Below are 21,322 nucleotides of genomic sequence, written 5' to 3'. Positions count from 1 at the left end.
GTAAAAGAGTCAGTTAGCCAGAATTTATATTTGGCCACTGGCCTTTGATGCTCTTGTATCATCATTCAATCAATTATCTTAGTTATTAACATAATAGTCTTACTTTTATAATAAGAAGCATCTTATGATAAGGAAAAATTGTCCTTTTTAATGAAACCAAATGTAAACATTGTAGAGAAGAAAAGGGCACTTCGGATTATTTAAAAAGTTTATTTGTGCCCCACTTTTTCCAAAATTAAAAAAAAAAGAATCTGCGATGGCTTGCAAAACATTAAAATGAAACACAGTCTAAAACAAATAGATAAACAGAAACCACTAGGAAAAGAAAATAAAGCAAGGGAGGCTTTTAAACATGGCCAAGATGAGGAAATCACCCAGTATTTACTGTCTTCAAACATCCCATGAGACATGCATTTGTCCCTGTTGAAATACATTATGTCATTCATTTCTTTTTGTTATGGAAGGAAGTATAACCCCAACAGAGAAAGACTGCATTTAAAGATCAGTTGTGCTTTGTTGCCAATGGGACAGACACTTTATGTATTGAAAAAGCACAGATTAGCTACAGAAATTATTTACTCCATCAACAGTTATCCACTGCCTTGTGACACGCACATCAAGGCAGTGAGAGTCAACACTGTACCTTTTGACTGGGGGGTGGGGTGGCCATGACCGGTCCAGGCTGATCTCCTGGGTGGTTCATAAGGTAAATCTGTAAAGACAAATAAATTGATTAAAAGATCAATAATGTAATTTTATAATAGCTATTTTGTGTTTTTTGTTTTGTTTATTAGAATAAATATTGTGCAAGAAAATCCAGTAATCCAAAGAAATATTCAACCCGCATGCCACTAGATTCAGGTTTTATCTACAAGTAATAATTTTGTATATTTTATTGATCTAAAATTTTCACCATTAATCTGAAAACTCCCATTGACAGATTCTCAAACAGCTGGCTGACTCTTCTAAGGTAATTTCCTATAATCATAGGTCAAGATTATATAAAAAAAATTCTTACAATCTAATTTGTCCTGCTTCCAACTGGGACCGACCTAAATCCATCCCTTTGTTATCTTCACGACCCATCTAAAACAGAGCCCACAGCTTGGATGAATCGACCCTGCTTGAAGTCTGCCCCTAAATCCACAAATGACCTCACGTTCCTTCCTCTCCTTCTTCCCTGGAAACAACCAGCACTGGCTTCTTATCCTCTTATTTGCCAGCTACCTCTCTCAGTCACCCCTCATTTCCCTATATAATCTCACCCATTTTTAATAAATCAGTCTTAACTGTCTAGTTATTTTTATACAAAAATGTCTACTATTTCTCCTCCTCTAAATGAATTTAGAATTTCTCTAAAAGGAATTGCATGAAATCAATTGCAAGACTGAAATAGTACTGCCCCCACAATAGGTTAACAATGACCGTAAGAGCTTAAGTATATGCCAATGATTTCTTCGTATTTATATTATCACTTGTCCCAAAACCTTCCTCGCACTTCACATATGCAAATTTAATAACTATACTTCTGCATCCCCAGTGCCAGTTCTGTCAATGATTATGAAGACTCTAAGTCATTCCAAGTTTCTTTCAAAAGGATACACAAGAAAGATTATTATGCATGCTCTTACTAATTGCATACACAAAGCTATTTCTACATTCAGTCTTATTAGAGAATCTTTTCAAAACTATGTCTTCTTGGATTGATGGGTCTCAGTTCAATGCCATGTGTCATTCTGGGCCAACTGAAAGGCACAGCCAAATAATTCAGCAGGTATTCTGCTGCCAGACACCTGGAATGGCTATAAAACCTCACTCGGAGGGCAGGGCGATGGAATTAGGTCTAAGCCTCTCTTTAAACAGATCATTTAACCTTGTTTAAAATTGGCGATTTGGTGGGTCAATCTTCAAAAAGCTTGACTATGCTGCAAAAGATGTGTCTTTTCCTATTTTCATATCCCAAAGAGAATAGCAGTGAAATGCAACGTGAAATTCAACACAGAATTGCCTTAATTTATTTGGTCTGTTTGGCTACGAGCGTCTCGACTAGTGTGGTCTGTGAAATCCTACTCTCCAGAGCTTTGGTTGAGTTAGATAATTTTTCTTTTTAAACCCTGCTATTCCTCACCACTCCCTCTCAACTGGCATTTTTGCATTTTTGGACCATAAACCTTTCCCACCCAGCTCCTCAGAGTCTCACTTTTCTGGTGTTGGGGTTGCACATGGGAATTAAATCTGCAGCCACTATCAATTTACAACTAAATTTCAACCGAAGTCTCTGGGAGCTCTTTGCACTCGGATTCTCATCCAGTTGCATTTTGTCTAAAACGCAGTTCACCAGAGTTTCAATTTGAGAATTGTCTCAGAAAGAAAAATCTCCTAGCAAGGCAGTCATAACAGCATCTAGCCGAATTCAGGGGTAGACAGGCATATCCACCAGGGGCTTCTGTTTACCAAATGAAAAAGCAAGATACTACAGAAATATGTTCTAGATCCTTGTTTATCAAAGTGTGGTCCTCAGACTAGCAATACTGGCAACATCTGGGAGCTTGTTAGAAATGCAGAATTTCACTTCAGATAGACTGAACCAGAATCTACATTTTAACAAGATCCCAGGAGACTTGTGTGCACTTGAAGTTTGAGAAAGCCTGTTCTAGACAATTTCCATTGCTTTTTTCTAGGAATCTGTGTTCCTACAGATAACGATTTCAGAAATGCTATCTGAGTGTTTCAATACAAATAAATAAACATGTGGAAAGAGTTCTGGACTGAATGCTTCTACCTGAGCTATAATAATGCTAATAAAATTAATAGCAAGTGTCAGTAGGTTAGCCCAACACTACTTTAAACATGAAAGTATTGTTCGTGAAACGTGACTGGAAAAAATTAAACACCAAACTACGAATAGAAAAATATTTTGAAACTCTTTATTCATAAAATCCTTCTCAGGGTGTATAACCATATCCCATCCTCCCTTGAAAATAAGTCAGGACCTCAACAACACCAAGTCTGATTTTTAGCCAAGAATTTGAGATGTTTATATGAACAATGATTAACATGTTCATAAACATATTGCCATGGAAGATAAGCAGGCTTTTGTTTTCGTTCATGAAATTCTGGTCCAGTGCTTCCTTATCAACTACCGATCACACGCTGTGTGGGCTAAGCCCCCTCCTGCGGGATGTGACATTGGGAAATGTTGAGCTAAGCCTTGCTGAGATGGGAGACAACCAGCGATGGACTCGTCAGCGGCTCCACCACCGCAAAGCAGAGGCAGTTTTGAGTAGTTCTACTCTTCAGCTGCTTGAAAAATTACTACTCCATGTACATTTGCTATTTGTCCCTCATTGATAGTAGATCATAGGACTTCTAGTGAGAACATATTTTACATTTAATTTTTGGTGGTCATTTCAACACACTTTCCATTTCTCAACCTTAATCTTCCAGATAATTAATTCATACATTTGGCAGAAGTTCCTGAAGTTGGGGAAGGCTGCTTTTTGGCATTGGTTCTGCTATTTTTTTCTGTAACACACTGTGTTCGCAAATTCAACATTGTAAAAGCCATTTTATAGGCGGCTTAGGGTTATCAGAGAAGCATGTTATATGCCGTGATCCAGATCAAAACCCATGCAGCTACAGGTAGGGAGTTTGACCCCTGCATCTTTGTCAAGTCACTGGGAGCTAGGATCAGTTCCTGATTCTGAATGAGACTCCTCCCGCCACCTACTCCCTTCCCTAGAAATCAACAAATGAAGACAACATCTTCGCTGCCCTTCCTACAAGGCTAAGTTCACCAAGTCCTGTATTCTCCTTTCGTCAAGCTTACTAAAGAACAGCGTTCTAGCCCTCTTGACATCTACCTACCCACTTTATTTTTTAAAGGGCCAGAACTTGGATCATGGGAGAGCGCATTCTCATTCTGCAGGATCCATACCATATTTACAAAGCAACTCTGGAGGTCCTCTGGCTGGGCTGGATGAGATCTGCCTGCTGTCAATGGACTTAGATACTAATGGCAAAGACAGAAAGATCAAGAGCTATTGCCCAGAACCAATCTATAAAGGCCTGTTTAATGGAAGAAATGTTTAGAGTCAATCCTAACATGAGTAAGTTGCTCCCTCTTGTCTTCCTCCAGATCTTCCTAGTCTTCTAAAATCCCATATCAAAACACACAGATCTGGGGGCATTTTGCATTCCCTTCTTGCCTAGGTTTGTAGATCTCTGTGGTTATATTACAGCTAGGAAAAAGCAAAGAATGCATTTTTAGCCATTTGTTATGATACAGGATTTACATAACACCTAACGGAGGAGAAAGTACATTAGCTGCAGTGCCTTGCTACGACTTGTGATACTAAATGGCGCTAAATTTTGAACTCTGGTGGAGGAATAATTTAAGATTCCAAGAAAGCCTTGAAGAGAACCAGCTGAAAAGCAGAAGTCAAGCCTGCATTTGCAGATTCAACTCTTCAGTCTCTTTTGATAACATCCTAGATGGGTATCATGATACATGGGTTGCCATGGTGATGGAGGAGGAGAAGATGAGGTTATAGAACATCCTTCTTGGCACACACCACAGCTTTCACATAAACTGTTCCTAAGATGCCAGGTGAGGCAGCACATCACAAGCTCAAAAACCTGCTTGCAAATTTCTCTAAGTCAGACCTGTCTCTCTTTATACCACTTGAGAACTCAAGGGGCCATGACTCCAAAATGCACATGTTCGGCAAAGGGCGGAGGGTACTTACAGGAGAGATGGGGAAAAGGTTTCTGATACTAACTGACCCAACCCAAGAAACACATGAAACACCATAAAATAATGATCATAAAAAACAGAATGTAAAATGATATGCCTATGAGCTAACACTTTATGAGAAGAGAGATAAGATTGGTGTCAGTGCTAATCCAAAAAAGGGATCATCAAAGAGGATGCATTTTCAATCAGAAAAGTTTGGAGAAAGTAAATAGGAACAAGCATAGGAAGAGAAGAGGTGAAGCACGAACAGAGGAGTAAAACATCCGTTTTGTGTTCATCTGTAAGGTCACTAAACAGTTTTGGCCAATTATGGGGTAAAATTGAAATGACACAGTGACTTGACAGGGTAAGCAGTAATTGACTCTGGAATAAACGATCCAGAAGTTTGAGAAGTTCAGCCACAAAAAGAAGAAAAGGTAGACTGAGGACAGCAGCCCAGGGATGGGTTACACGAGGCAGGAAGGAAAGGAGGGAGGTGGCACGGGAAGAGTGGCGAGGGAGCACTGGGAAGCAGGACTCACAGGATGACACATGTGGGTGGAAGGAGTCCTCTGTTTCCATGGATGTGGGATTAGAGAAGTGGGGTGGACATGAAGGTCATGACACAGCAAACCAAGAGTACAGGGGACAGGAACTCAGGTTTCTATCCCCGAGGACCCAAGGACCTCTCCCAAGGACAGGGTCAATGATCACCTCCTCTGAAAGCAGTTAGATACCCACTGACCACAGGGGCAGGCTGAGTGAGATTCCCAGTGACTACCCCTCCTCCAGTGACTCATGCAGCTCGGTAGTCAGCTAGGTAACACCCATGCCCCCGAGCCCTCCCAAAGTTCTCCACTTGCACCATTACAGGCTTTCACACTCACAAGGCCACTCCTTCAAGGTTGGTCAATGATCCACCCAAGGTGTATAAATGATTCTCTTCTTCAAGGTCAACTTCCTGAATCTGGCTTACAGCAAATAGTTCTCTGGCTTGTTTAGTCTGATTGAAATTCTTTACAGCTCAAATACCAACATTTATATCTCCTTTCATAATGACAGTAGCAGTCATGAAAACAAGTATTTTTAATACAAATTGAGTCTCAGAAATACACTTTCCCAGTAACGGAGATAGGGAAGCGTGATCTCTTCCAGGTCACACTTAAATGACGGACCCAAGGAGGAGCAGGATCAGAACTATGCGAGGTGCACTTGAGTGTGCCCCCCTTGTCTTTCCCTCGGCTGAAGCACAGAGGGGTGTCCCAGCCACCACCCTTCCAGGCACTCTCCTCTCCATACACCTGGATAAACCACATATTCCAAATTCACTGTTTCCTACAATACGAAAAAAAGTAGTTCCAGGATCCACAGTTCTATCTATGTAGCAACAAGCAGTCAGCTGGCTGGTCTGACCATTGGACTGTACCAACCATTTTGGCCACACATTGGGATCTTTTGACATCACTTCAACACGAGCTCACAATCCCTGGCTTTTCGAACTCGGTCAGAGGCACCCACCAGATAGCTTAAAACAAACAAACATGCAAACCCTAGCCAAATATTTTACGGATAGCTTTTATTTTTTTAAGTATGGATGAAAACGTTCTTAAAATGCTCACAAAACTATTGTGATTTTCCTACACTTCCCTCTGTTTCCCCAAAGATGCAAAAAAGTAAATTTTACCATTTACTAATGGTAAACTAAGAAATCTCTAGAGCTGGAGTAAAGCGTGCATTTCTATTTTCCATTTTCAAGACACATGGTGGGTTTCTTTAGGGCCAGGCTAGTTACTCTAGACCCTGGGTCTTGCCCACGATTACATGACCTGTGCGGGCTCTAATGTGACGGGATAACTAAGCACTGTGGCTAAGCCTTTCTGCCATGCTTCCCCGGAGCAGGGGAGCAAACTCCTTCTCTGAGGTCAGAGAAGAGAAAACCGCCAGCCTGAAGTCACTAGAGCGGTAACAGGGCAGTGTCGGGATGAGAACAACTCCGAGAAGCTTCTTCACTCCTGCTGGTTAGCTCACTGGCCCCCAGTCTCACTCACTGGAAAGAGACAGTAGCACCAAGTTTAGCGCCTTGGACCAGTTCAAACTGACAGTTGTGCAGCCTGGACTCGTGATAGAGGTCAAGAGCAATAGCCTAGGTCTTAGAAGACCTGAGCCTGGATCCACGTCTGAATGTGGAAGAACCATCCCTCTGCCTTGAGCCACGATTCCCTCAGCTGTGAGGCTGGCATAGTGATATCCAGGTTATGGGGTTGGTGTAAGTCCTGGTGAGGGGACAGAAGTCCAAGCCATGTTGCCCCTTGTCTGAAATGCCCCCGTTCCTGCCCCTGGCAAACACCAAATCCCCCTTTGGCATACGGCCCTTCCTCTGGAAAGCTTCCTCCTTCCTCTCCTGGAGGGAATTCCTCCCGCTCCTGCTCCCGCCTCCTCTCCTGTTACAGTGGTGCCTGGACTGCAGAATCAGCACTTAAGGTGAAACTTCCATGTGTGCATCTCCGTCTCTCTGGCTCTAGGTTGCTGGCACTTCAGGTTAAATTTTATGTGTGTGGGTCTGTCTCTGGCTCTAGGGGTCTCCACCGAAACATCCAGCACTTGAGACTACACATGAACGTGTGCTGTGAGCTTGCTCCCCATCGCACCCTCCGTGTTGCACAGAGGAGGCACTCAGCAGACATCTGCAGGATGAACAGGCCAGCTTTCTGAGGACAGGAAGCTTTCTGAGTCTGGCTCATCTATATTTTCCCATAATCTCACATCGTGCTTGGCACTAATGGGCGTTTGATAAATATTGATGATTGTTGTGAATGACATGGAAAGTAATTACCCACTTAAATCACTGGGAAAGACAGAGAGTAAGAGTCAGATATCTATGACATGCTTCTGTTCTGAGTGACTGGCTCTTGGTACACACTGGGAATCGGTTACTAGCATCCTTGGGATTCCTCTTGCTTTGTGCTGCTCCCTGATGAGGGAGAAATGACCAGACTTAAGGCCATCAATGGGCTCGAAAGCAGAGGCTCTCCTTATTGCCAGGCATCCAGGATGCTGTCTTTACCTCTGTCTCTCAGGGCAGCTAGCTAAAGGGCCGGTCTGCTTTGAATTCTCAGGTTCGGGGACCTTTCGTGTGATATTTGAGTGACAAGCTCTGACTGAATTTGGGCTCCCGATCCACAGAGGCAGAATGAGACTTTAGGACTCGCTTCAGATCCAGGATCAGCTCTGTTCCTATCATGTGACCGGGGTCACGGACCTCACAGGACATCCCTGAAGGTCTCTCAGTGGACAGATCACCCGGGGGTGTTTTCGTACCTGGCCTAGTTGTAATTCTTTGCGTAGCTTCAGGATATACTGAAGTATTTGGGAAAATAAAAGCCGCACCCCCTGCAGACAAAAGGAAAGACAAAACACGTGAAGTCTTTGTGGTGGCTGCCGGTCGGTCTCAGCAACAGCGTTCAGTTTACCCTGCGACAACAAAGGGAGGCGACCTCCTGGGACCTGCCACAGCAGACCTGGGACAGACTGGGCACACGCACGGGTCAGCAGCGGATTCTGCAGATGAAGCACACAGGAAGCTCTCCTGTGCCCCATTTGTCACAAAGTGTCCTGTGTTTTGGTTTCACAGCTTCTTGCTGAAGCCGATCTGCGCCCCCGCATCTTCCTCCCGGCAATCTCATTTTATTAAAAAAATTCTACGGTGTGTGTTTTAATTTCAAAACTGCACAAAAACCCGTAAAACATTTTACAGAGCCCTCGGAAAGCAGGACCAAAGAATTATAAATATTTTGCCAAAGAATATATGGATCTGATTAATAATTAATCCACATCTCTATTCAAATACTTGTCTTCCCTTTCTCTCTCTCTCAGTCAATGCTCGTGTTGTTAGCGGAAAAAAAAATCCCTTTTTGCAGTTCAGTCCATTGGGGATTGGTTGTCCTGTTCTTTGATTGCATCTAAGTTTAGCAATCACAAAAATAATGAAGTCAGAGCATTCTTGCCACTTTCACCCACTGTTAAAAATTTTTTAAACGACAATGAAATTATCAGAAAATGTGTGTAGCTCAAAGGTGTTTCCTAACGGGGGAAATTACTGTAAGTTATTTGTTATTTCTGGCCACAAGGTCATTAATAAGCTGATGTGCGCAACCTACATCGAAAAAGTACCACCGATTCAAAACATTTTGTTTTTTTACTTTACATTAAAAACACAATGATCTGAATATTGAGGACCAAGATCAACCAGCAATTTCAGTACTACTCAAACCCGGACGCACTCATTTTATACATTTTAAAATAAACTGGCAAATATTGGGAACATGGCTGTGTTTCTTTGTGAGGGCTGACCACGAGTCAGCTTGCTTTCTTGCAAGGGGTGACATAAGACTTCCCAGCACCTGATGGTTTTATCCCTAGCTTGGGTGGTGGCAGAGGGTCCCTGCAGGGTGACAGAGTGAGGTGAGCAGCCTGTGGCCAGGCTTCTGTACCTGTCTCCAGCAGAAGGGAGGAAATGGATGCCAACCAGGGACACATTCACCCGCTGTAAGCCCAGCCTCTACTCTGAGCTTCTACTCTGAGGGAAAGAGGAAGGTTAAGCAGGACGAAGCATTCTGTTAAACGCGACTGGGCTCAGGCAAAATCAACAAATAAAATGTAGAATCAGTGGTTAGACATAGAAAAGTAGGGATTTAGTTAGTAACTAATTTCATATCCTCCAAAATTATAACAGTTTCTCTTTGAATAAAACTTCGCAGAAAGCAACCAACATTCCCTCCTACTGCCTTTTGCAAATGTACAAAGTCCGTGCGAGAAGATTAAAGTCAAGACAAGTCAAATGGCCTAAAACTTTACCAGAAAGGAAAAAAATGAAGCTCCTGCTTATCTTGGTAAATATCCCTTTAAGAATAAAAAAGAAAAAAAGAGAGCGAGCACGCTAAGGGCCCCTTTATAGGGAACGGGCTTTTAGTCTCTACAAGTCAGAACAGCGCATATTTGGGACGAATAGCAGCAGATTGTAATTCAGCAAATGTGAGCTGAGGCTACGGCCAAAGGCTAATTCTGCACATCTCTTGGTTAAAAGAAATCCTTTGTCAAAGGGAGCGGGGAGGGGAGAGAGCTCAGAAACCAAAGGGCGCCCCCTGCCGTTAGTCTGTGGTACTTTCAGCACAGAGCATCCCACAAATGGAAAAGAACCCCTCCCGGTGCCCCTCTCTGCTTCCGCTTTCCTGACTCTGATCTCCCACGTTCCACCTTGAAAGCATGCAATCTGTAGACAAGACCTTGCACGGGTCTGTGGGAAAGGGGCGGGGCCAGCATTACCTGTGTTTCTAGCATGCATTAACCGTGGAGAGTTTTGTAAGGCTTTATCAACATCATCTGAAGTCAAATGTGGAAGAGGAGCTACAAAACAAAACAAAAAGCAACATCCAAATGAAAAAAAAAAAAAGAGAGAATTACCTTTCTTAAAAAAAAAAAAAAAGACAGAAGAAAGAAAAACACCCCTCCACTCCCACCTTAATCTCACAGAATGCTTGGAAATCTCTCCGTGGCCCTGTTACTTGTTAGCGTGTTAAAACCCAGATAGGGGCCCATATGTAATTCAGGGAGTATGTAGCTGGGATGCCAGGCAAAGCATTTACACCAGAGACTTCACCCCACCCCACTATTGCACTGCGCCCACTATGCCCACTATCTCCTGATCATGCTTGACGTTGGAGGAATTAAAGCATGCAGCAGGCTCGGGATTCATGCCTCTAATCGCCAATATGCCATTCCACTGTCAGGCTCAGCCATATCAGGATACCACGTGAGAACTTCCCTCATTCTGCATTCGGGTTGGATACGGAGGCGGGGTTTCGTTTAGCTTTGGGCAAGATGAACCCCATAATTCCCATCAAGTAGGAGCCTTTCCATTTTGTTTCTGTTTCAATGTGGGCACCAGAGAGATGAAATAATGTGTGACCAGACAAAGCTTCGTTTCCCTTTGACACGTGATCTTCTTGGTCAAGGGGACCCTGCAGGAGGCAGCTGAATGCTAAGGGGACTTTTCAGCTTCTTGTAAAAGCTCTGACTACTTCTCACCATGCTTTCACCTAAGTCCTTGCCTTCTAAGTGCCTAGCTCTCTCAGATCCTAAATGGCACTGGGTTAGGGCAGAAAGATGCTGGCCACAAACTAGATTGAACCCTCTGCAGCTTAGGTTAACAAGAACCATCAGGACAGTGATCTCTGTCCTGAAGGGGGACCATCTTACTCTCTCTGAGGTAGTGGAGATGCGAGAGAAGGATGTCAGCATTGTAGCTTGGGGTGAGCCTCTGAAAGTCGTCTTTGGTCATCTTGCACAGTTCCTTCCCATCAATATTCTGGAATAATAAGATGTCGACGTCTGGAAGGCCGTATTCTTTCACTGCCCACTCCAGCCACTGCCGGACATGGTCCGTGCTCCATAGGGTAGGATCTGAAAAGGGATGGAAACATATTCGATCAACTCCTGAAGACAAATTTCCAGGGCAGAGTCATATCCCAGGCACAGCTTTCCAGAGCAGCCCCTCTGGCTGTTCTAGAAGCACAGCTTCAAGCCAGGCTCGGGGACTGGTCAAAAGAGAATGTCTTGGAGGGAGACAAAAACACCAACTGACTCACCCAATAGACCATTGTCTTTACGGGAATTGTTCTGGAAGTTCAGGCTTATTCACAACACCTGCCCCTTTGTTGCTCACATAATCTAAAGCATCCTCTAGGGATTTGCGTTGTATTCATTTTTGTTTATCCATTTAAAAATGAATAAGAATAAGTAGAAACTTTCTTTCCTTAGAAAACTTCCGGTATCTTAAGATGAAAATAAGAGTTAGCAATGCACATCAGGAAGATGCCAACTACAGATTGTAAAAAAAAATCAAACCAGTTTTTGCACAAAATACTGAAAAATATTGAGCACAGAATTAGAAATAAAGTGTAGGCAAAGCAAAACCCCAGCCCCGCCTAGGAGGCAGCATTTCTAAGAGAGCCGCCGGTTACATGCTTTCCCTGCAGGGAGCTTCGTTTGGCAACTACCTCGCACCTGCAGGAGCAGGGGCTGGCTGGGCGACTCCCACGTTCCCCAGATGTGGCTCGCAAACGCTCCACAGGATGCAGGCAATGTCATCACGCTCTACTGCCACGTAGGGGAAGGGGCCCCAATAGGACCAGGAGGGCAGGGCCCTGGGGAGAAGGAGCTGGCGATCCTCAACGGAAACACAAGCCAGGACCACCCCACACAAACACGCCTGGGTGGAGGGTATTCAGGGTGCCTCCCTAGGGTCTCTGAGACAGAGACAGTGGGCAGGGAGCAGGAGTTCTAATCCTGGGGTCTCTCAACTTGCTGCAACCTCTGGAGGCTGTGTCTCCTTCCTGTGTCTGTTTTACATGTAAAATGAGAGCCTTGACCTCTGTTCTCTGGGCAGGCCCTTAGAGGTCAGCTGTGCCATGATGCTCTGATCGTAAGGAGTGAAAAATCTCATGGGGGAATAAATCATCCTTTTGAACCACTTTTTAGCTCATAGTTTTAGAATCTTGTTTAGTCTTACTAATATTCCAGGCCACTCAAGAATGAGGCATGTAGTGGCTGCTGGAATACATTCTAAGTTTACAGAAGTAAACAGGAGCAATAGTGAGAAACAGACAGACAGTCATATCACCAGAGTTCTCTTCTCTCCCTCTCTCCCTCTCTTCCTTCCTTCCTTCTTTCCTTTCTTTTCTTCCCTCTCTCTCTCTCCCTTCTTTTGTTCCTTCCTTCTTTCCCTTCGGCTTCATACCTTTTTTAATAGAAAGACATTGTTTCAAATCCAACTTAATCCACCCCCATCCCATTCCCCTCCTGCACCCTCCAGAAGTAACAGCTATCCTAAAGTTGTTACTTACATCATCACTAAACATATTTGAATACTTTGACCATATTAACTATATATACCGTTTTGCGTTTTTAAAGTTAACAGCAATGTTATCTGATTTGCTTTTGGCACTCAGCACTGTATTTTCAAGATGTGTGCAAGTTAATCCAGGTAGATCTATTCGATCACTTAAGCAGCTCTTGGGCTTCCCCCATAGGAATCTACTCAATTTATTTATCAATGAACATCTCTGTGCCTATGTCCCTGCGCACATGTGAAGGAATCTGCATTGGTCTACAGCCTGGGCTCCACACTCGAATCACAGGGAGATGGAAAAACCACTGATGCCTGGGCTCAGCCACAGAGATTCTGATTTAATTCTGCTGGAGGGCAGCCTGGGCATCAGCATTGTTAAAACTCCCCAGATTATTCTAAGGTGTAGCCAGGGATCGGACCATCTATTCCAGGTACTCTCCACTTAGAGTGGGGTCCTGGGACCTAGCAGCATCAGCTGGGATGCTAGGGATCCAGGGATGACCTGGGAGCTAATTAGAAATGCAGAATCTTAGGCGCCACCCCAGACCTGCTGAATCAGAGTGCATTTTCACAAGATCCTCCGCTGATCTGTGTGCACACTATGCTTGGGGAAGTGCTGGCCTAGGGGGAGTACCTAACTGTGGAGTTGCTGGGTCCTGGGGCACGTGCATCTTCCACATCACCAGTTAGTATTAGATTTCAACCAGCGTTATAACACTCACGTTCCCCATCAGCAATCAGTGCATAGAATCTGAAAACTAAGGAGAACTTTGGTTCTGCTACAAAGAGAAGAACATCTACAAAAACTCAAACGGCAGTGTTGACAGAAAGGTGTGCACATTCCTTTATAACCCAAACACATGGAAACATTTTCGTTAGTCTGTGGAAACTGAATGTGGATATGGATGGTTAACTTTGCCCAACTCATTGAAGTTCAGATGGCTCTCTGCCATTGGGTCAGGATTCTGCTTTCAGGGAGAAAAAGTATTCACAACTCCAGACTGTTTTCGTAGAAGGTCGTTTTTCTTCTTTTTCTCGTGGCAGGTCATGATTCCACATTTTACAGGAATGGATCATATTTTGGCCTCAGAACACCCTCAATTCAGGTCCTCCTTATCCTTGGTTCTGTGCAGAGGACAGTTAAGCAGCCCACTCAGATAGAAAGCCCCCTCCTACAATCCTCCCCAAGTCATTGCCTATAAAATGGAAACTTTATATTCCATTACAGGTATTAGCCAGACCCTTTTTTTATGTTTTGTTTTGTTTTGTCTTTGACAACATGAGAGGACTACTTTTTGGTGTAACTACTTCGTAGAAATCAGTTCATTCTGGGAAGCATCTTCTTCTCAATGGCGGAACCAGATATTCTCAAAATGATACATAAACATCTTCCTGTAAGTCACTGGGTTCTTATTAAAATGGTGAAATGACATCTTAGGAAGACAGCCAAAAAGAGAAGCCCAATCTCTCTATCGTCCCTTGATGTGCCCATTAATTGATTCCCGCCACTAAGTCCGGGGATGTCACAGCTCATTCAATTTTCCTTTAAGGGAATCATGTGCAATACCCAGAGACCAATTCCTTGACCTGTATTGCTCTTGTTTGTAACATGCTCACTTTGGATTGGTGAAATGGCCATTCTCTCATAATGCTGGCGTGAGTGTAAACGGCTCCAACCTGCCCAACGAACAACTCAGCAATATCTTTCAAATGTCTTTAAAAAAATGCGTGCATAGTCTCTGAACTAAAAATTCCACTTCTAGAAATTTATCCTAAGTAAACAATAGAGGATGTGCGCAATGATTTATTTTCAAGGATGTCCTTTGTAGTGTTGTTTATAATAGCAAAACATTGGAAACACCCTAAATGTCCAACAAAAAGAGAACTAGTTAAGTTGCAGTGCATTCAGGAATGTTCCCGCGATATTTAGAAACTAAAAATTACTCCGCTGAACATATCAATTGATATGAAAAAAAATGTTCAAAGTAGATTAAATTAAAACGTTTGAAAACATTACTGTGGTCTAATTATATTTTGCAAAGAAATGTAAATATATCCATGGAAAGAATTTTGGACGGATACGCAACAAAATGACAATGGTTGTCTCTGGGGAAAAGGCAATAGAGAATTTTAGATTTTTTTTCTTTTTCACTGAACTATATCTTCCCTTTTTTTTCTTCCAACAAACATAGTACTTGGGTTAAAAAGTTATTTACAAAAAAATTTATTCTCCTCTATGTTTCAAAATCAAAACAAGGTCTTATAAAGGATTAAAATATACATACATGTAGAGGTATATTTGTTATATATGTGTATATACATTTGTTAAAGTCTTTTTATAAAACTTCTTTCAAGGGTATACAATTTTAATTTCACTTTCTTATACAGTTCAGTAATGAGAATTGCTTCATTTGAAAAGAACAAAATTACACCAAGTCAGGTTACTCCTGTGTCCTTTGGAATTTGATCTCTACACCTCTGTCCTATAAGTTTGTAGGTAAAGAATATTAAAAAAATATGGCCACTTGATGGAGTAAGTGAGGATGCTCCCTTACAACCTTCCGTGGGGCACCATTATTCTGGACCTACTTGACAGGAGTTGTAACAGAGAACAGTTTGCAAGGGACAAGCCCAAACTCCTCAGCATGCAGCACATGGCCCTTAGTTTGCTGGGCCCCACTGTCTTCATAGGTGTCATTCCCAGCCATTCCCCCACTCCCTCATCCTACAGCCACACACTACTACCTGCCGTCTCCTGAACCAATGGCCCATACCTGTGCCCACCCACCATCCACTGCTCGGAGGACTGGCCCCTTCTTGGACCCTCACCTACATTCACCACCTCCTTTGGGCATCTGTCCTCCATGCTCTTGAGGTGTAAGCACTTCTAATGAATCTCTGAGCAGGGGAGAGATAACAAGAGTGGAGGCCCAGTCCCCACCCTGATGACAGAGCCCATGCTGAGCTCCACCCCAGCTACCTGGGCCAGCCATGGATGCTGCAGCTGTAGGTAGAATCTTTTAGGGTTCAGGTCAGTGTGTTGGGTCCCAGCTCACCCTTCAGCTCTATAGAGAGCCCAGCAGAATCTCCCAGATCTCCTCCATTGCCCATGGTATGTCAGTAAAGCTTTCTTGCTTCTGTCCCACCCTACAATCATGGAAGGGGGCTCATTCACAAGATCCCACAAGATTCAACAGGCTTTACCTCCTTCCCTGACCCCCAACTATGCATGTGAAGGAGAAAGGGGAGGGAGCAACACAATGAGCCCCACCCTGAGGCACCACCTGTGCCTAATTTTTAGGTGTGGCATTCCACACCTCCTGCCTCCACATAGTGGTAGGACTTGGAACTTGTTACCCGACCTCATGACTAAGCCTGGGTTTCTTCTTCTATAAAACAATATGTAGAATTCAAGGACCTAAGGAATGACTCCAACAGGATAAGGACCAAGAGTCATTTAACACAAGTAAGAGTTCTCGAGCACTTACTATATTACAAGTACTACATGGATTCAGAGGCAGCCAAGACGAAGAGAGATGATGAGACTCTACCGAGGGAGGCAGGCATGAAGACAACCCACAAAGCAGAATTAAATCTACGTTATCCAAGCAGGACATGGAAGCACAGAGAAGTCGCAACTGATCCCAACCAGGAAAAAAGGAAAAGGCTGCAAAAGAAGGGTTTGGCTTGAGCCTACATTAATGAAAAAGATTTGACAGTGGCAGGGTGACAGAAGCAGAGAAGCTCGTTAGTTTAGGGGGCCAGCTTGAGTCTAGTTTCATTCCCACAGAGGCAGGAAATATCTGATGTGTTGAGGGAGAAGTGAGAATTCGGTGTGGCTGGATAGGAGCGTTTAAGAGGGAGCGCAGAAACATATAAGGATGGAGATGCAAGTTGGAGTCAGATCATGGGGGAGCCTTGGGTATCTTGTTAAGAAGGCTGGACTTCTTGATCTAGGCATTTCAGAGTCATTGAAAAATGTCTAAGGTGCCAAAGAATGTCTAAAATTACATCAAGCACAGAAAACTTGGTGATCAAACAAAAGGCTTTATTGGGAACCAGAATACGCATATTTGGGTTCTGATTCAACCAGTCAGTCAATGTAAATGTTAACCTCTCTGGAATTCGTTTTCTTTTTCTGTGGGTAATTAAGCAAAATGTTAGGGGAAGAGAAAAGTAAATGAGATAATGTATGTGAAAGCACTTTGCCAACAATAACATGTTGCAGAGAAATAACGCATCCACACACTGGATTTTTCTCATCGCGAACGCTGCTAAAATGAAATCAACAATCTATTATCACAGGGCAGCCTCTTCCTTTAAACACAAACGTCTGATTTATCACTTTATTTTAAGAAGCTTTTGGAGGTGCTTCTGTCAGATGAATCATGAGCCACTGAAGATAAGTGGTTTTGTTTTCAGCCCTCCAGTCCAACTGTTTTGAAAACATCTGTGTCACCAGTCCACATTTCACGGACATCAAAATGGTAAACCCCACATGGTACAGAGTAAAAGGGGAAAAGCAGCCATCTCTCTCGGAAGCCTCTTATTTGTATCTTAGGTTAGATGTTTAATATCCAAAAGTTTCACGAATGCTGTTTCAGGAAGTTAGAATTAAAAAAATAAAGCAAAGCAAAGCATGGAGTTCTGGAGTTGCATTGTTCAATGTGCTGTGGGTGGGAGGGCAAGAGGTGGGTGGGAGGAGAGCTAAAATTTTTTTTACATTTCCCTGAAACTGGATCCTGACCTACTAGAGCTCCACTGCTGCCAGGAAAATATTAAGTAGATATTGAAATTAGGCAAAAGGATATTGCACGGCTGGAGAAGTGCTGCACCTTCACGAAACAAAATACCTCATGCAGGCAAACGTCCTATTTCAGAGAACCCTCTAGGGGAAGGAATAAAAGTAAGATGAAACAAGAGCCAAACTGGTGATAACAGAAGGCCTGAGTGTCATTTTTCTTGAACAATTATCAATGTGAAATACCGGCTTCCAGATCGAAAAATCGCCCTTGGTAATGAAAAAAAATACCCAAAAATAAAATGTAGCCCTAAACCATATCATAGGACTATGAGATCTTTGTTTATAAAATGAAGCCCTGGGCAAGTCTGCAGTCTGCAGTCCAAGACACTGAGAAGCCTGCAAAAATAAGATTTAACGTTTCACCTCCTTCTAGGGACGGTCTTTATGTTTATAAAGCAGGCCCAACAGAGAGAACCGGCTTGATTTTGAGCTTTACTCTCCAGATATTAAAATTTGACCTCAAATAAAGAGACTACACTCAAGGCTGTTTCTGAACCTTTTAATTTCCACTTATGGATGGGGTTCAGTTACCATTTTAGTAATCATTTATTTCTAATTTTATTGCACTTTGGCCAATGAATGAGGTCCATACGACACTGATTTTATTTTATACTGGTGGCTTCTTTTTTGGTGGCTGGATGCCCCCTGAGTGCTTAAAAAGAATGCATATTCTCTAATTGTTGGGTCCAGGTTTCCATAAATAACCACTGAATCAAAGTTGGTAATGAATATATAATTTTTATGTCATTGATCTGTCAATTACTGAGAAAGACAAATTAAAATCTCTCACTAAAGTGGATTTGTCTGATCTCCTTAAAGTTCTTTATGGATTTTGAGGCTATCTTATTAGGTATGTACGAGTTTATCATTGCCATATAATTTTCATGGATGTAAACTTTTTTTTATTATGTAATAACCCTCAGTTATCTCCAGTAATGGTTTCTGCTTTCTATTTCCATTTTTGTCAGCTTTATTTTTATTAGAATTTGACTAGTGTATCTTCTTCCATCTGTTTGCTGTTACTCTTTCTTTGTGTTAGATGTTTCTGTAAGTAGTACAAAACTGACTTTGGAGTATTTTTTTAAAAATCTAGGAGCCAGCCTGGCAGTATAGTGGTTAAGTTCATGTGCTCTGCTTCAACAGCTCAGGGTTCATGGGTTCAGATCTGGGCAGTGGACCTAAACACTGGTCATCAAGCCATGCTGTGGTGGCATCCCACATACAAAATAGAGGAAGACTGGCACAGATATTAGCTCAGGGCCAATCTTCCTCACCAATAAATAAATAAATAAATAAAATCCAATCTATCATTTTCTCTTTTTTTATTATTTTTTTATTTTTTGAGGAAGATTAGCCCTCTCTTTTTTTCTGAGGAAGACTGGCCCTGAGCTAACATCCATATCCATCTTCCTCTACTTTATTTGTGGACACCTACCACAGCATGGCTTTTGCCAAGCGGTGCCATGTCCGCACCCAGGATCCGAACTGGCAAACCCCAGGCCGCCGAAGTGGAACGTGCGCACTTAACCACTGCGCCACCGGGCTGGCCCCTCATTTTCTCTCTTTAATGGCCAGTTTGGTTTACTTGCATTCATTGTTACTGATCTATCTGATTTCTACCACCTTATTTTGTGCTTTTTATTTACCTTGCTGTGTCTGCTCTTTATTTCTCCTTTCCAAATGTCTTATTAGATCAATATGTTTTTCTTCAGTTCTTTTTTTTTTCCTCTACTGGTTTGGTTGTTTAATATTCTAGTTCTATTTCTTTGCTTGTTAATCTTTACACAAAATCTAAATTTAATCACCAAATATATCCTTTTCCCAAAGAACGCAAGGAATTTAGAAAGCTTAACTCTAGTCATCCATCCCTAATCTTATAGAATATTGTTGTCCAATATTTTTATTCCACCTTATTGTTCTACTCTCTATTTAGGAGACTGTGGTTGTCATTTTACAGCCATTTTTTTTTAGATCTACCCTCATATTAACCAATTTCACTGTTTCCATTTCCTTCTTACACCTCACTCTTTACTTCTAGAATCTATTCTCTTTCTTTGTTTATTAAATCTCTGTTATCTCCTGAAGGGAGGGTCAGTTAGCAACAAATTCTCACCCTTTGTTTGAAAATATGTTTATTTTGCCCTCAATTTACACAATAGATTAGAATGTACTCTTAATATAATTAGTTTCCTTTGTGTTCTTCTGAAGCTTATTTTATTCATTTTAAGGTATTATTCTAAAGGACCCACTGGCTTCTCCAAACCACTAAATGGGTTTGTGGCAGACAAAATAGGTTAAGAGCCAGAAGATAGCTAGAGTTTTCTCAGTTTCTCCCAGCTCACTGGAGATTTTCTTCTCCTGCCCTCTGTTCTGTTTTGTTGTCAAGAAGTTTGCCGTCCTTCTAACTGTATTTATTTTCAGATAGTCTGTCTATTTTGTTTAGCTGGCTTTAAAGTACTTTGTCTTTGGTGTTCCACAGTTTCACTAGAATGTGATTAGTGTGGACTTAGTTTTATTTATCCTTCTCTGATTTGTGCTTCCTGTGTTTGAAAAATGGTCTTATTCATTAATTTTGGAAAAGTTAGCTTTTATCTCTTCGAATATCTTATCTGTTCTATTCTATTTCCTCCTCTCTAGAACTTCTGTTAGATCTACATGAGTCCTTCCCAACGCTTGACCTTTTCTCATGTTTTCCATCTCTTTGTCACCGTGCCACACTCTGAGAGCAAGCTCAAGTCTACTTTCTTTACTTCACTCTTCAGTCTTTTCAAATCAACCGTTTAACCCATCTCCTGAGCTTCTGATACGGTCTGATACTGAGTTTTGAATCCTTTTCTGTGTTTCTAGGAGTATTAATGCTTCTTCTTCAAAATTATCTATTCTTTTCCATAATGTCTTTTTCCTCTCTTTTTTGGTTCTTCTTTTATATATTTAATCTTTTAAAATCTATTTACTTTATATTCTCTATCCCTTACTTCAATTATCTAACATTCTTGAGGGCTGAATCGTGGTGGTTGTTTTTTCTGCTGAATCTTGGTCTAGGTAGATTGTCTCTTCCTGCTTTTGTAATTTGGAGGTGCAGAGTCATCTTGCAGATGACTTTATCTGCAAGAATTCTGTAAACCTTGAATTGAACGTGCATCTCTCCAGGAAGATTTTGTCTTCTGTCAGTTGTCCAAGGTTGTCACTAGCCCATGACCACTTTTCAATGGTTCATTTCTCATCCTGGCGTTTGCTGTAACACGTAGTCTTGTGCGTGTGTGTATCAGGGAAAGGGAGGGACTCAAGTCTAACTTCCTGCTTTGAGCAAGCCTAAGAGCTCATCTCTTGCCCCTAATTGACCTTTAAAACCCAAATCTCTGTATTATAGACACTGGTACCCCACTGCCATCCATGCCACCTAAGACAACCAGGTGACAACGTGAGGATGGGCTGCTCTGTTCTCAATTCCCTCCTTGTTTTTGGTCTCTAAGGAATTCATTGACTTTCTTCCAAGTTGATCTGTGTATTTAAAAGGATGTCAGATTCTATGGAGCATTTCCAGGTGTTTTGCAAGAGGAATGCCTTTAGATCCTTTTAAGTTCAATATTTTACTGGAACCAAGAGTCTTCACGGCATATTTTTCATGTATTTACTTTAAAACTTTTCCATTTCCAATGTAACCATCAACCTAGTTCATGCTATGCTCTACTTCGTGCATTTATTAATTAATCAATTGTCAAAAACTTAATTGTATGTGAGAATTGTGTAATACCCTATAAAAGAGTCAAAATCTAAGAAAGAGAGCCTGTCCTCAACTTGCCTGAGAATCAACAATTCCATTACATATTCTACTCAAAAAACATATACCTAAATTATTTTTGTTGAGCTCTAAATG

The 21,322-nt window shown here is 42.1% G+C and overlaps 1 protein-coding gene across 4 annotated transcripts in view; it reads right to left on the bottom strand.

Moving 5' to 3' along the window:
* Window positions 1-21,322, bottom strand: part of LOC124234361 (transcriptional regulator ERG) — a 257,281-nt gene that overhangs the window by 11,456 nt on the left and 224,503 nt on the right. For 3 of the 4 annotated variants that reach the window (XM_046651704.1, XM_046651705.1, XM_046651706.1), the window contains 4 exons: window positions 10,991-11,194; window positions 10,058-10,138; window positions 8,054-8,125; window positions 644-712 (listed from right to left, as the gene is read on the bottom strand). In XM_046651704.1, coding sequence (XP_046507660.1) covers window positions 644-712; window positions 8,054-8,125; window positions 10,058-10,138; window positions 10,991-11,194 — 426 coding nt within the window. The remainder of the gene's footprint in view (window positions 1-643; window positions 713-8,053; window positions 8,126-10,057; window positions 10,139-10,990; window positions 11,195-21,322) is intronic. The other variant, XM_046651707.1, reaches the window with a different exon arrangement.

This window comes from Equus quagga, unplaced genomic scaffold (genome assembly GCF_021613505.1).
Source record: "Equus quagga isolate Etosha38 unplaced genomic scaffold, UCLA_HA_Equagga_1.0 73442_RagTag, whole genome shotgun sequence".
NCBI lineage: Eukaryota > Metazoa > Chordata > Mammalia > Perissodactyla > Equidae > Equus > Equus quagga.
This window is presented reverse-complemented; position numbering and strand designations above follow the sequence as displayed.